The 17,069-nt window shown below is 39.3% G+C and overlaps 1 protein-coding gene across 3 annotated transcripts in view; it reads left to right on the forward strand.

Annotated features, from left to right (window-relative positions):
* LOC134355543 (receptor-type tyrosine-protein phosphatase R-like) overlaps window positions 1-17,069 on the forward strand; it is a 77,569-nt gene that overhangs the window by 46,530 nt on the left and 13,970 nt on the right. For all 3 annotated transcript variants that reach the window (XM_063065556.1, XM_063065557.1, XM_063065555.1), the window contains exons 3-6: window positions 3,610-3,793; window positions 11,227-11,311; window positions 13,823-13,902; window positions 15,504-15,641. In XM_063065556.1, the coding sequence (XP_062921626.1) occupies window positions 3,610-3,793; window positions 11,227-11,311; window positions 13,823-13,902; window positions 15,504-15,641 (487 nt within the window). The remainder of the gene's footprint in view (window positions 1-3,609; window positions 3,794-11,226; window positions 11,312-13,822; window positions 13,903-15,503; window positions 15,642-17,069) is intronic.

Genomic DNA, 17,069 nt, shown 5'->3' on the forward strand with positions numbered 1-17,069 from the left:
AGTAATGTCTCGTCTTGGCAAACATGGTGTTGACCACATCCCCTGACAGTGGTTACAATGTAACCATTTTGACCCTCTACCATACTGTATATGTGAAAAGGAATGGGAGTTTTCTCTGTAACTTTCTGTGCTGAGAAGTGGAGAATAATAATAGCAGAACTATACCTGTACATGTTTAACCACTTTAAGTAACTAAAGATAAAATAGCAAAGTTTGCAAAATTACCAGCCGTTTTTCAGTGCACAATGTATACTGAGAGCAAACAGATCACGTTAATGCACAGAGATTGATGCATGGATAAACATCTGTGTTCTTGTTATTGTTAGCACCTCACTTCCTGAGGTACAGCAAGAGGAGACAAAAAAATATACATTTACCTTGAAATATAATGGTTTTTCAATAAAACCTACAATACAGGGTAATAGCTTTGATCGTTGTTTGCCTTCTGAAGCGAGGGCTATAGATTTCACATCAACTGGTCCTATGAGTTGTTATGTACAATTTAGAAATGTCTGAATAAAGTGTTTTCCTCTTACTGGAAATTACCTCTGATTCCAAGAACTAACTCATAAGCAAAGTGGTGGAGCTAGAGCATTGTAATTTTAAATCAGTGGTCTCCACCCAACCAGACACCAAGGCATCAGGGGTCTGTTTCACAGCAGTGATGGAATTGGCAGAATCTTGATGCAGGACCAAAACTATAATATGGACCATTTAGAGACAATTGCTGCATGATTTAGTTTTAGAGTGGGTTCATGTGGAATCAAGAATGGCATGATTTCATAGGTTTATCAGGAAAAAGCAAATCCGGATGCAGGAATATGGGCCAAATTTATGAACTAATCTATCTCCAAATGCTGCTCTAGGGTTGAGAAATGTAAAGATAAGATCAAACCCAATTTATATCCCCTTTATAAGTTGTAATGCAAAAAGGGCTAGGTTGGAATATTCATTATTCACCCTCAGCAATTTGAGTGTCAAGGTCACAAGCGGTTCTACTCTGTTACTCAACAATGTACAATGAATAAGCATTCCTTACCCTGTTGTAAACTACCCTTCCACTTTGTTAATGCAACGTCGCAACGTGATTATTGCATCTGGAAAGTCGATATCAGCAGCAGCAAATAACATGTTCACTGAGCTTGTACAGTTAAGATGACTTAGTCTAAGCCAGTAAATGAGAAGAGGGGACCTTCAGAAAAACAAAACACATTTACAAAGAAGGTGAAGTTGGATAGTATGATCTGTTACTTTCTCGTTTCAAAGTAAACCGCTACTTCTCATTCTATATTGTATATATTGCCTAGTTCTTCTTAGTTCCTCAAGTGCCATTTTATTTCCTGTTAACAGTTATAGATAAGGTTACAGACACCAGGCACACATATTGTGACATTCCATTAGCAAATAAATCCAACAGATCTTCATAAACCTTAATGCCAAAGCAAACTTGCAACACCATAAAGAGTAGGAGTGCTTATTTATTGCACATTGACAAGTGTCAGGCAGAGGATGGAACACTTTCAAATTCAGAGTTCATTTGCCATGGGTGAATACTGGAAGTCAAAGGAAAGAGCAAAATATTGAAATAGAAAATGCTAGTACCAACAAAAGGTCAGCATGCACTGTGGATGCAGACTGAAAAATAGACTCTTCAAAGCAAAAGGAGTTTCGAAAATCCTGGAAATCTGAAACGAAAGTCGAAAATGCCTGAAACATTCGGCAGGTCTAGCAGAATTTGTGGAAAGAGGAACAGTTAATATTTCAGGTCTGGCATCCAGTCCTTCAGGTTTAAGTTCAAATATATTGCCATACTTATACATACCCAGATATAAATGGCATGCAAATATGATAGACATAAATTAACATAAATTAATGTAAAATATACATAACTTACATGACAAAATAAATATAATACAGTGCAAGGTGAGAAGGAGAATGCAGAAATATAAAAAAGAAATTTTCATCAGGTCTGTAATTCTACTTTAGATGCACAAAGGTGTTTGGCTTCATTAATAAGTTAATCAAATTCTGATTGGATGGAAAGAATTTATAGCTTTTGTCCAGATATTTGTAACACAAAATAAATAAATTGGTTCATTTTAAGGATTTGGAATTTACTCCAATTATGCAGTATAACTCAGGAACTGAACAATTCTAAATGGCGAAGTTAATTTCCTTAAGGATTTATTTTTAGCATAACTTCAGCAGAGTTTGAGCAAAAAGCATCTCTTCTCCAATAAGCAAATGCCAAATTTGTGGTAGCAAGTTGAGAGAAGACAAACTGAATTTTCAGTGAATAATAATCTTAATCAAGTTCAATGTCACTGTTGTTTTTTGCCAGCAGTACATTGCATGCGTAATGATTAAAAAAACTATAGATTACAATATGAAGAATTAAATTTAAAAAATAGTGCAAAAAGAGAGTAAAACGAATGATGAGGCAGTGTACATGGGCTTTCTGTCCACTCAGAAATCTGATGGCAGAGGGGAAGCAGCTGTTCCTGAAACATTGCGTGTGTGTCTTCAGGCTCCTGTACCTCATCTTTCATAGTGTGACTCATCAATTAACCTAAATCTGGAAATCAGATTTCATCCTTTTTTGGCCAATGGATAGGTATTGTGTGTAGTATTACTGCTCAATTGGTGACTTGAACAGACATATTGGAAATATAGTGAAATGCCAACTAAACAAAAATATTGAGTTTGTTTTAACCCTGAATTAAGCAAAATGATTATTCCTGCACAGTTACCTACAGCAAATATCTCCAGAGTTTACTGCTGTTGTAATTCCACATTATCTGCTGGGGGAAGTAAAAGCCAATTTTAAATTAAATTCTCAAGGCAGCCACATGCAACACAGAAAATGCTAGAGGAACACAGCAGGTTAGGCAGCATCTATGGAGAGGAATAAGCAGTGATTGTTTCAGGCTGAGACTCATCACTAATGTAGCCACATTACAGCAGCATAAAAGATGAACTTGGAGGTGAGAGAACATAGATGTCAGGAATGCAACGGGGAGAGACCATGCTGCTCTTCTGTGTGCTGGGCACCACACTGGTGAAAGCCAGTGGGTCCCCATTAAAAAAAATACCAAACCACTGTGAGTTCACAGCTCAAGAAGGTCCATAGATTTTAGTATATTGCACTGAGGTCCACAAAATAGAGAAACAATGCTGCAGCCATTGTTTGTGACAGCTGTGGATAGAGATGAAGTGCAGAGTAATGGATCAGTGAGCAAAATGTTGATGTTCAATCAGGATCTTTTAATTCGAGTCTTTTTGCCAAATTGTGGCAGGCTGTGCTTTTACCTTTACCTTGCGTTGTAAATTCAGGCCACAGGTTCCAATTCTATCAAGCAATTCAGTGCTTATAAAAATGCTCGCTGCATGTCAAATGCATTACTACATCATTTGTACATGCAAGTCTGATGACAGACAAGCCCTATGTACGTCTAGATAGTATCCTAGCTAAATTCTTGACAGATCACCAGTGCAAAATAAAATGTGCAAAACAACCTTTATATGCGAGCTGTGAATCACAAGTGCGTACAATTGCGTTCATTTTCTGCAAACTGATATTTTTTTTGTTGCTTTTTGTATAATATTTAGAAGAGGCTCAAACGTCTCCCTTACACTGGATGTAAGTGCCTTGGGAAATATTGAACCCATCAAGTCAATCTCTACTCCTCGGGAAATTACTCTGCAATACTTACAAACCACCAGCTTTCTGCTAAACAAGGAACAACTAAAGGAAGCTATAAACAATTCAGAAGCCCTGGAAGCTGAATTCTCGGTAAAATATTTTTAAGTTACTAGCTGCATCTAACATTTAAGTAACAGTTGTGATATTGCTGGAACATTTTGCAAGACAACTGGAACTTCAACAATATATTCCAGCATGATAACTTAGTTGTCTTCTTTGTTGTATTGTGTAAAGTATCATTTTCTAAAACAGTTATGAGTAATTCTAAGCAGGCATAAATCTTAACAATTGATTGAAACAAACCAAATGGCAATGTTGAATGTGTTATTTGTGAATATAGAATGAGTGAGTTAAACATGTAACTTACATTACTGAGCTTCGTTAGCCTGATCACAAACCAGAGAAAATCTGCAGGTGCTGGAAATCCGAGCAACACACACAAAATGCTGGAGGAACTCAGCAGGCCAGGCAGCATCTATGGAAAAGAGTGCAGTCGACAATTTGGGCCAAGCCTCTTCATCAGGACTGGAGAAAAAAGATGATAAGTCAGTTAGAAGGTGGTGGAGGGGAGGAAGAAATGCAATGTGATAGGTGAAAGTGGGAGAAGGGGAGGGGTGAAGTAAAGAGCTGGGAAGTTGATTGGTGAAAGAGATACTGGGCTGGAGAAGGGGGAATCTGATAGGACAGGACAGAAGGCCGTGGAAGAAAGATAAGATGGAGAACCAGAGGGATATGATGGGCAGATAAGGTGATAAGGTGAGGGAGGGCTAAGGGAATGAGGAATGGTGAAGGAGAGGGGGCATTAAGAGAATTTTGAGAAATCGATGTTCATGCCATTACGTTGGAGGCTAACCCGATGGAATATAAGGTGTTGCTCCTCCAACCTGAGTGTAGCCTCATCGCGACAGCCAGGGAGATCATGGACTGACATATCAGAATGGGAATGAGAAGTGACATTAAAGTCAGTGGCCATTGGGAGATCCCGCTTTTTCTGGCAGACAGAGCATTGGTGCTCAGCGAAGTGGTCTCCCAATCTACATCGGGTCTCACCGATATACAGGAGTCCACAGCGGGAGCACCCATTACAGTAGATGACCCCAACAGACATACAGGTGAAGTGTTGCCTCACTTGGAAGGACTGTTTGGGGCCCTGAAAGGTAGTGAGGGAGTAGGTGTAGAGGCAGGAGTAGCACTTGTTCCACTTGCAAGGTTAAGTGCCAGGAGGGAGGTCAGTGGGAAGGGATGAATGGACAAGGCAGTTGAGTAGAGAGCGAACCCTGCAGAAAGCAGAAAGTGGGGGTGGGGGGCAGGGAAAGATGAGCTTGGTGGTGGATCCCATTGGAGATGGCAGAGGTTAAGGAAAATTATGTGCTGGTCACACTCAGGTTGGAGGAGCAACACCTTATATTCCCTTTGGGTAGCCTCCAACCTGATCCCATGCACATCGATTTCTCAGATTTCCGGTAATGACCACAGCACTCCCTCCCCCCTTCACCATACACCTTTCACTTTTCCCTCTTTCACCTCATCTCCTTGTCTGCCCATCACCTCCCTCTGGTGCTCCTTCCCCTTTTCTTTCCTCCATGGCCTTCTGTCCTCTCCTATCAGACTCCCCCTTCTCCAGTCCTGTATCTCTTTCACCAATCAACTTCCCAGTTCTTTACTTCACCTCTCTCCCCACTCCTGGTTTCACCTATCACTTTGTGTTTCTTCCTCCCCACCCCCCACCTTCTAACTCTGACTTCTCATCTTTTTTTCTCTAGTCTTGATGAAGGGTCTCGGCCCAAAATATTGACTGTTTCCTGTTTTCCTTAGATGCTGACTTCCTCCAGCATTGTTTTTGTGTGTGTTGCTTCATTAGCCTGATCACTTGTTTTGGTCATGTTTGTATCAAACAGCCTGGTTTTGGAGTTCTCCTAACCCAGATAAAAAAACGAATGTTACCATCCACTTTATCTATGTCTGTCATAATTTTGAACACTTCCATAAGGTCATGCCACATTCTCCTACATTCCAATGGATAAAAACATACCATGACCAACCTCTCCCTACAACTTAGGCCTTCTAGTCGTTCCAACATCCTTGTAAATCTTTCCTGTATTCTTTATCATTTAACCAGGTCTTTCCCATAACCAGGTGACCAAAACTGCGTACAATACTCCAAGTGCTGTTTTACCAGTGACTTATACAACTACAACATATTGTACCTACTCCTATCCCCTGACTAATGAAGACCAGTGAAGCAATTTCCTTCGCCACCACCCTGACTACCTACGATACCGCTTTCAATGATCTATGCACTTGTACTCCTAAGTCCTTCTGTTTCATTACACTCCATAGTCCCCTACCATTCATAGTCCAAGTCCGATACTGGTTTGACTTTCCAAAATGTATCATCTCACACTTATCTTTATCTGGTACACCTCAGACCACTTCCCTAACTCATTAATAATTTCCTATAATCTACAGTGACCTGCTTCACTACCAAAAACATCTCCTAACCTCACATCATCAAGATTGATCAAGCCTTGTGCGTTTGAATCCAAATTATTCATATAAAGAGCATATAATAAGGTCCCAAAACTGGCATTTTGCTGGTCTCCGGCTTCTACTCTGAGAAACAATTTTCAACTTCCACCCTCTGCTTCCCACCTTGGAGTCAATTTTGAATCCACCTACCTAGCTCTCCCTGGATTTGATGGCACCCAACCTTCCAGACCGGACTGCTGTACAGGACTTTGTCAAAGGCCTTGCTCTACTCCAAATAGGCGAGATCCACAGCCCTACTCCCATCTACCCTTTTGGTTACGAAAGCTGACTCCTCCTAATCAAACTATTTCTATTCAAATGCTGGTAGAACCATCCTTTGGAATTCCCTCCAGTACCATCCTCATCACTGATTTCAAACTGACCAGACTATATATTGAACTTTACATTGGGTAGCGTGATATGAAGCTGGCAGGCATCGACCTCAACACATGCGATTAAACAGTTGCAGATTGGATCAACTTGGTGGGCCGCAGTCAAAAGCCATGAACAACGTGCTGAAGTAGCAAGGACCAACATGCTGATCAATAAGTCCAGAGAAAAGTCACAGCTGCATCACCCATAGCACATTCCTCCTTCACCTGCAGCTGCTGTGAAAGAGACTGTTACTCCAGAGTGGGGTTGGACAACCACTCTAGGAAGTGCAAATAGTCCCAAGTCAACAACCCCAAGAACCATCAAAAAAAGTGTCACTCCATCGTCTCTCGAGACGTACGGATGCTGCCACCAACAATGGTTCATCCAAAAACTTCCTTTTCTTTTAGACAATGAAGTTGCACAAAACCTGCAGCAGAAACAACAAACTAACAGGGAACATTCAAGTCTTTATCACTATTTTCCCCCTTGGAGGAAAGTTGTTAAATTAATTACAGTACCCATGGCCAGCAGAAAGGCAGAGCCCATTGAAAAGTGTAGGGTGCTCTGTATCTCATCTCATTTCAGCTCCTTTCTACAATCTCAGCATGATGAAAGTAGAACTCTTGAACTTCACACACCCTCCCTTCACCATAAAGTTATGCTTTGGGCCATCTCTTTTCAGATCAGCTTTGAATCTGATCCAGCAACAGAAGTTGCATAGAAAGAAACCATAAACGACAACCTCCTATCACTAATTGGACACGCACAGTCATCAGCCCAAATATGTACAGATTGCCTAATTGTAGTGTTTAGCTGACAGTTGAGGTCTGTATCTGATGGGTCATCAACAGTGCGGCCTGCAGCAAGGACAGGGTTGAATGAGGTTTGGGTTGAACAGGTAGTTCAGATGCAAGCTCTCCTGAGAAATGGTTTGCATATAAGAACAGAGCAGATTAATGAAGCAGCCTAACAATGAGGATCGATGCCCATTCACTATTAAATCCCCAAAGCATTCACTTACCTGCCTTAAAGAGCATAATAAGTGCAAGTGAGCAAACTTGAACCCACCACAAACCCCCACAGGGCGTTGCAGAGTCTGCAGCCTGTTCTTCCTGCATGGCTGGTTCAATTGCGGCAATTACTGACCAGCCGTGTTGTGATATCTAATGGTCTTAACTCAGGTTCAATTGCAGAATTAGCATTAGTCACACTAATTACCGCAGTGGATTCACAGAACACCATCATGTTTCTGGGCAAATCACCACAGTGGATAATACAAAACACTGTTATGGAATGGGAACTGGTATTGTTATCAATGGTGTAGTTCAGGACTCGAACCTCAATTTTATAGATGGATGCATTTATGGCTTCATCCGTCATTATTTTGAATATGCCATAAGACTTTGGCTGCCTGTGGGCAACAACTGTTTGTGGAGTAAGATGTCAAGCCCAACACTAAGTTCATGATTTATCAAGCAGCAGCTGGTGTTTGCTCCTTGACCAACATCACCACACATGGTTCTATTTACTCTCTACCAGTTTTGGAGGGTAGCTCAGATTGTTCACATACCCGGCATCTGAATCATAAAGTAAACAATCGATTCTGAGATAACTTCGTGGAGCATGGAGAAAAACACTTAAAAGTCCATCCATAAAATCTCCTTCATAAAATGGTCCATGAAAATCACTAACTCCAGACTACTCACGTTGGCAGAGAAACATTTGACGAAACAGTCACTCTGACAGGAGCACAGAGGTTAAATACAGAGATTAAAAAAGACTTTAATTGAGAAGGATTCCCGCTCCATCTTCCATGAATTGAAATCTGATCAAGCAGTTTGCCTTCACATGACAATGAAACAGGTTCACAAGCCTCATGAAGAGCCTCTTCATTATGACTAGCCCCTGCTGCCTTTGGACACAGATACACGTGGTCTATATTTACCGAAGTTCTGTCTAAGGTATTTTGCACACCATTGAATTTCAGTGTTCATGTGCGTATGACTCCTCATATTGGGATGTTATTTGCAGAGATGACCTGAAAGAGAAATATCAGACATTTTAGAATTCACAACAAGTCTCAGGCTTTCCTTTGCAACTAATTTTTATTTAAATAGGATCAATAGGTACATTTAATGTCAGAGAAATATATACAACATACATCCTGAAATTCTTTTTCTTTGCAAACGTCCACGGAAACGGAGGAGTGCCCCAAAGAGTGCCTCAAAATTGAAATTAAAACTTGTAGCACACAGACATTCAGAGTCACACAGTTCAGTTTCTTGGCAATCTCTACACCTTGAGATTTACTAAAATAAATGTGTTGTTGTTGTTCGTCCATCATACGTCGATGAGGACCTCAACACCATTATTGATGGTGTCGAGACTAGCGCGTGACTTGGATTTAAGCGAGGGAGAGTTGCGCAGCGTCAGCCTCACTCTCTCTTCCCAATTCCCATCTGGATCCAGTGGCAAGACGGAGTCGAGACGGCTGGAAATGGGACTAGGCGCAGTGGATGACCAGGACGCCTTCTGTGTCTTGTCCTGCTCTACACGTTCCACGACGCTTGCAGAGACCGCCTTCTTGAACGTTGGACCTTCCATTGGTCTCATCCGCTCAATCCGCCGGAGTCTGTCTTCACATGCTGATTGAAATATTTTAACTAACTCAAGCACTAAGAATTAGTCTCACTGCGAATAAATGCAACCTTGCAGGCCAGCATAGACCATTCCTACCAATGGTTTTAGCACAGTTACACTTCTCTTTTCATTGTACTTCTGAGCATGAGCACCATCTAGTGGTCTCTCACAATTATTCCCTTTAGGGCTCAATTAACATTTCATCAATGAACTGTGGAGGGACCCAGGGATTCTGAGACAACCAGTTTTTATAATAGGCAATGCTTTGCAGACAATTTACAATAATTCCCTTTGTACGTCCCGAAAAGATTGTGATTTCCGTGCATCCATGTACAAACATAGACCGAGAAAGAGATATTCCATATGTTCTAACCTCTCACCTCCCTACCTTCGAAAATGAATTTCTTTTATCTTCATGTGCTGACAGAGGGTCTCTGACCTATAATGATAACCATCTCTTTTCACTTAGCTGTTACCTGTACAGCTGAGCTTCTCCAGCATTTTCTGTTTCTATCCAAAAATTCCCAATGCATTTTAGCTAACTGCAGTTGAACACGGGCAATCCATGTGAGTAACCAACACCCTGATGGAGACACTGTGGGGAGTTCACTGGCGAGGAACTGCCGAGTGAGATAAACCTTTTGCTTTTTCAGATTTTTGCAACAGTTGAGCATCCTTTCATGTTTTAGATTTTCTTTAAAGGGCATTAGGCTTTTTTTAACTTTTTTTTTATGTTTAAAATTTATAACTAGTTTTGTAGCTTTAAAAAAATACTTTGTTTCTGAATGGATTAAATATTCGTAGTGGTCTGAGAGACTTCCCTTTACGCTAGACCAGGCAGCATGCTTTAACCAGCCATCAAAGACTTTGTGGGCAGAGGATCTGACTGGCTTTGTTCACAGAATTCTGTAAGTCATTGGTTAGCGGTGAATACAGTACATGAGCTGCTGACCAGCAATCCTGAACTGTGGTTTAACAGTGCTATAATTCAATTGCGTAGCATAGAATAGGGAACAATAGTCACTGTTTATCAAATTAATGAAATAAATATGTAAGCTAACTAAATGAAAAGAAAATATCTATCAAATAATCATAATTGCATATTTTATGTTTATTTGGCTCTTTGCTCTGCTTATGGTTGAAGAATCACTATTATTATTTGGGTCTGAAGTAAATTTAGAATTGCACTTGTTCTGTTGTTATTTCATTACAGAAAAAAGATGCCTTTATTTGGAGTTGAGGTCCAAAGTCACATCCCAGTAAATAGTGCAATGAAAGTGAAGTTGTGATCAATAGTACTTACTATATCCTTAAGTTATCACTTAGAAGGAGATGAAACACTAAACTGGTACTATACTGTGACAGTTTGTTCTTTGGATAAACCTCTTAATTCTATATCCAGTGTGCAATTTTACAATTTAATTGACCATCTCTATGCAGATCATTTTAGGAAAGGTGGAGTCAGATGGTAGATCAATTTGTGGGACCAGGAGGGCTCAGTGATAGATCAGTACAAGAGGTAATTAAGGTCTGTAGGCCAGAGAGGTGCTTTGTATCCTTAAGTTCTATTGTCCCATCAGTAAGAAGATTCCTTTCACAAAGCTCACCTACAATTTTATAGTTGTATCTTGTAAAGTCTCTATATCCTGTTGGGTTATGTGTGCCGTGCCTACAGCTGGACTTGGCTGACATACACATTCTCTGTAACATTATACACTGCTTTTCTTAACTCTTAATGGTAATATATTCAGAAAATGAAGTTGCAAATACCACACTGATGTTTCAATAGTATGTTGAAAAGTTCCCAACCCTACAGTAACATTGAAGATCTATACTGTGATACTGAAATAAGATTTCTGCACTTACATTTCAAACATTTAATTTGATTTTTGTCAGTGTGCTCTCCTTAAATGTTTATGCTCTTTTTGCCCTTTAATTAATAATAATGGAGCCCTCAATTCACTTTTCCTTTCTTTTAGAAAATTCCACCTAATTTTATTGAATCCAATGAGTTGAATATCCCAGGTCATGCTTCAAAAAACAGATATAAAACTATTTTACCAAGTAAGTCTGATGTTTGATAACTCTTCTAATCAATCCTAAAGGGAAAATAATTGCACTTCTTTTTGATAAACTTGAAAGAATATGAATTTCAATGAAGCATATTAGTTCAGTTAATATACAGATAAATGTACAGGTGACTTCCGTATCATGCACTCAGTACCAAAATTTTCTATATTACAACATTGCATCAATTTTGCATTTATTGATTTACTTTTTTTTCATATTTTTTTCTGTGAGAGTGATTTTTTTTCCCAAATCTCAGATTCTGGGGAAATAATGCGTAAATTCCATATGGGAAAATTTCTGTTACCCAAACAACCATAACACTGGAGTCATATGTGATACTTCTTCATGCATTTTGTTTAAAGCAGTCACAGGCAAAATAATTGAACATAATATTATTCTAATTGGTAATATTCTAAAAAAGCAGTGATTTTTCCTGTTATTCAACTGAGCAAAATGAATTTAAAAGTCTGCATTGATTTCTACATTTTTACTGATGAGAGTATCTCAGTATTTCTTTTTTATTAAATAAATATTAACCACTTGACAGTTTTATCAAAAAGACAAAAGGAGAAAAAGAAAAGTACCTAGTGATCATGTTATTTGCTTGTTTAGGAAGATGTACAATTTAATGAATGTTATTCACTTACCTGTAGTGTCTGTTATGTACACCAATTCCCTCATCACCGACACATCATGACTACAGTTTGCAGTATCTACCAGATGCAACCAGTCATCAAAACTTCTATGACATCCATCACAGAGAAAAATACATGTAAATTACATGTAATTTACATGCAATTACATGTAAATGCCCTTGATTTCATTTTCCATCCAAACTCACACCCATCCTAACTTTTATCCTACTGGGATAAAAGTTCTGTCTGGCTGCACAAGTAGAGAAATGAACAATGCTACTGATGCTTCATATTTGTTGGCCTTCAGCTGTTTGTATTCCATTTTCTGTGCTGATTACACCTACAAAATATTTGTGGATTTTGTTTTTTTTTAAGTTTTATTTTTCTACACATAGGTTTAAAATCTCTACAGAGGCTGCTATTTTTTTTTAAGCAACCTGTGTGCCTTTCCCCAGTTCTAGGCTATGGCAATATGTAAGCGCATTGGTCAAGTCAAGTGAAGTTTATTGCCATTTAACTACATACATGTATATAATGCATATAACTGTATAATGTATATAGAAACCAGATAAAGTTTATCTGAACCAGGGTGCAAAGCACATGCCCATAGAACGCATAACACACAATAACTTATGAAGAAATTTAAATAAACAAAGAAGGATACTGTTGGATCTACAAACATAAATATGTTTGGAAAATTAAGTCAATTTATTGGATTTATCAAATGTGAGCATAGGGCTGTTTTTATAGTATATGTAGTTTTACAGCACATAGACTGTAAAACCAGTCCTAAAGAACAAAAATCAGATCATTAGCAAAAACACAAGCTCAGTACTGTGTTTCATTAACAAATTAACCAACTATCAGGCCAGAAATCAGATAACAATAAAATAAGAATTCAATCTTGACTATACAGAATATCAACAAGGAAATACATTATTTAATCCCCCAGCAATATGAAAAATAAACCATATACAGTAAAACTTATATATTAAACCTGACAAAGATTCCACATAAAGTCATCTTCTGGTGTTTTATATACATCCCATTTGAATGAAACTCTTATTACAGAATAAGACAGAAGTATCTGAGTTGAACATCTGTATTTGTTCAGATTAACCGGTTGAGTGAAATGTGAAGGCCAGTGTGATGTAAATGGAATATTAAGCAGTGCTCTACCTGCTTCTTCTACAAGTATCAACCAGTTTTCATGTCAGAGTGAGCATTTAGATTGCATTCTATGATAAGATCAATTGTCAGCATTTGTACCAAAGTACAAATTACAAAAGCATGAAGGTTTTTGAGAAACACAGTTATCTAATATATTTTCCTCATTATTCCTTATTAATGATTTGGATTTGGTCATGTGTTATATTTGAGGTGATCAAGATTAAGCCTTTCTGCTGTAGACATCAAGCATTTTCAGTTCCGCTCAAGGTTTCCTCTTACTATGCCAACAGAACTAGTTGAAGAAATTTTGCCTGCCAGAATTAAGTCCCAAATTACAACTTGCACTGACATTTCTCTCACTCAGTTGTCCAATCAAAGTGAAATTCAATAGGAATTTCTATCCTGTTGGAATTAGTCCAAGACATGCCAGACTAATTTTGCACATAGTACTTTGTGAACAACCCCACCCTCAACATGTCAGTACATTTAGGCTCTACAGACCTGCAATCACAGCGTTAGTGAGTTACTTTCTCCAGTTAGGATCACTGCCCTCACCTCAAGTCTCAGAGGGAAAAGGTCCACTGTATTTTGAATCATTTTTTTAAACAGTTATGCAGACCTTGGATGATTTCTGTGTGGTGGTGTTCAAACTGTGATGTTCCTGATATGCTTTTTAACAAATACTTTGTTCCTTCTTTAGATACACAGACCCGAGTCCTCCTGTCATCAGAGAACTGTGATGATCTCCTAAGCTCGTATATTAATGCTAACTACATAAGAGTGAGACTACTTTATTTTCGCACTAATCTATACAATAGAAAATGATTTTTATTGGAAATCTTCCAGTGTTCACTATACATTTTTACTCAATTTAAATTTACTTCCAACTGATAAAACACGAAGACCATAGGCAGAGGACTAGAATTAGACCATTTGGCCCAATAAGTATGCTGTGCCAGTTTGTCATGACTGATTTATTATTCTGTTTTAATTTCTGCCTTCTCTCCATATCCATTGATACCCTTATGCAGCCTCCTGGTAAGCCTCAGGCTCACTCAGCTCACTTTCGTCTAGGGGAAACAGCTTCCGGCCCCGCCAAACTGGGTAATCAAGTTTGTGTGGATGCTGTGTGATGTACCCTACACCACCAAATTACAGACAATACACCATATATGACTAAATGATTACACTTTATAGATCTTACTGGAACTATGTAACTCATAGAGATAAAATATAAAAGGAAAGTAAAAGGCGCCAAACTTATCAAAGTTCAACCACTTCATGCACAACCGTTGAAACTCAGTGAACGGGGTCTTCTTTCCACCATGTGATTTCCTCCGACCCCCTCGACCCGCCGCCAGGGACCAACCACGGTGGTCGACCAAAGTGCGTCCAGCACGTCCTTCCTCTTCGGTTCCCCTCCCGAAAAGATTGGGCCTCAGACTCCCGCTTGGGGTTTGTTCCGTCGCCCAGCTTACAGCATCGCGTCTCCTCTCCCTGTCCCCATTGCGCCTTCTGCCCCAAAGCCCGCAAAAAAAAATAGCTTACAGACACACAAGAAAGAATAACGTCTATTCCAATTGGTTAACAAATGAATACAATTCTCATTATCAGTAATATAACCCAAACAAGCTGCTAGAGAGAGAACCACTGTCTCAGCAATTAATATCAAAGAGAAGGCATTTTATTTTTAACATAACAAAGAAGCCATTTTATTAGCCTTAGCAATAACATGAAAGAAGAAACCCCTTACATTTACTGTTTAGGAACTTTACAACCTCTTCTTTAAATATACCCATTCATAGGTGCCTATGGCAATGAAATCCACTGATTCACCACTCCCTATCTAAAGAAATTCCTCCTCCTCGTGTCCATAAAGCCTTCTTAGCCTTCTAACTCAAATTAGCAGAGTAGATATTGTTGTCTAATTTTAACCTTCTCACTTAATGCAACAGTACTACTTAAATTTTGATATTCAGAATTGTTTGTGCCATAATCTGTCTCCAACTTTTACAAAGTCACCTCAGTCTTTTCAACCAATTCCTTTTAAATTTCTAATATGTCAGGTGCCTTCCTCAATTTAAATTGAAACATCCATTGTTTGTAATTTGACTTTAAATTTCCTATTTTAATAGATCTGTTCTCTAACTTGGATAGATAAGGAATTCATTTTTATATAATATTTTTTCTATTGACATGCCATTTCTTTCCTACATAATGCTATTTTTACAAATGCATTCTGTAAATGTGAATATACAGTCAACCTTTAGTTTTTCTATTGTATTCAAGCTATTTGAGTAAATTAGTTAGAATTTTTTGCATTACACCTATTATTAAATTGCATCGGACTTTATTTGTCTTCCTTTTTCTTTTTGATGCAGGGATATCGAGGAAAAGAGAAAGCTTACATTGCTACTCAGGGCCCCATGGTAAATACAGTAAATGACTTCTGGGAGATGGTATGGCAAGAAGATTGTCCAATAATTGTGATGATAACAAAGCTAAAAGAAAAAAATGAGGTACATGGATTTATTGGTTCACTTTGCAATGAAGGATTTGTGAGATTTATAGAACAGTACGTAGTTTCCCAGTGTTCGTAAAACAAAGAAAAAATAATTAAATAAGGGGGGGGGAGTTTTTTATTGTGGGATTATTGTGGAGAAATTAGGAATAAGGGGCCTATCCACCTTTTCCATCTCCATTCTAATTTCATCCCACTTGCCCGCCATCACATTTAGATGATGACACTATTGACTCATACCACCAAGTTCAAGAACAGTTACTACCCACAACCATCGGGCTCTTGAATACATAGAACATAGAATAGTACAGCACAGTACAGGACCTTCGGCCCACATTGTGTTGACCCTCAAACCCTGCCTCCCATATAAACCCCCAACTTAAATTCCTCCATATACCTGTCTAGTAGTCTCTCAAATGTCACTAGTGTATCTGCCTTCACCACTGACTCAGGCAGTGTATTCCACGCACCAACCACTCTCTGAGTAAAAAACCTTCCTCTAATATCCCCCTTGAACTTGCCACCCCTTACCGTAAAGCCATGTCCTCTTGTATTGAGCAGTGGTGCCCTGGGGAAGAGGCGCTGGCTATCCACTCTATCTATTCCTCTTAATATCTTGTACACCTCTATCATGTCTCCTCTCATCCTCCTTCCCTCCAAAGACTAAGCCCTAGCTCCCTTAATCTTTGATCATAATGCATACTCTCTAAACCAGGCAGCATCCTGGTAAATCTCCTCTGTACCCTTTCCAATGCTTCCACATCCTTCCTATAGTGAGGCAACCAGAACTGGACACAGTACTCCAAGTGTGGCCTAACTGGAGTTTTATAGAGCTGCATCATTACCTCGCGACTCTTAAACTCTATCCCTCGACTTATGAAAGCTAACACCCCATAAGCTTTCTTAACTACCCTATCTACCTGTGAGGCAACTTGCAAGGATCTGTGGACATGTACCCCCAGATCCCTCTGCTCCTCCACACTACCAAGTATCCTGCCATTTACTTTGTACTCTGCCTTGGAGTTTGTCCTTCCAAAGTGCACCACCTCACACTTCTCCGGGTTGAACTCCATCTGCCACTTCTCAGCCCACTTCTGCATCCTATCAATGTCTCTCTGCAATCTTCGACAATCTTCTACACTATCTACAACACCACCAACCTTTGTGTCGTCTGCAAACTTGCCAACCCACCTTTCTACCCCCGCATCCCGGTCATTTATAAAAATCACTGAAAGTAGAGGTCCCAGAACAGATCCTTGTGGGATACCACTAGTCACAATCCTCCAATCTGAATGTACTCCCTCTACCACAACCCTCTGCCTTCTGCAGGCAAGCCAATTCTAAATCCACCTGGCCAAACTTCCCTGGATCCCATGCCTTCTGACTTTCTGAATAAGCCTACCGTGTGGAACCTTGTCAAATGCCT

Source organism: Mobula hypostoma, chromosome 13 (genome assembly GCF_963921235.1).
Source record: "Mobula hypostoma chromosome 13, sMobHyp1.1, whole genome shotgun sequence".
In the NCBI taxonomy this organism is placed as follows: domain Eukaryota; kingdom Metazoa; phylum Chordata; class Chondrichthyes; order Myliobatiformes; family Myliobatidae; genus Mobula; species Mobula hypostoma.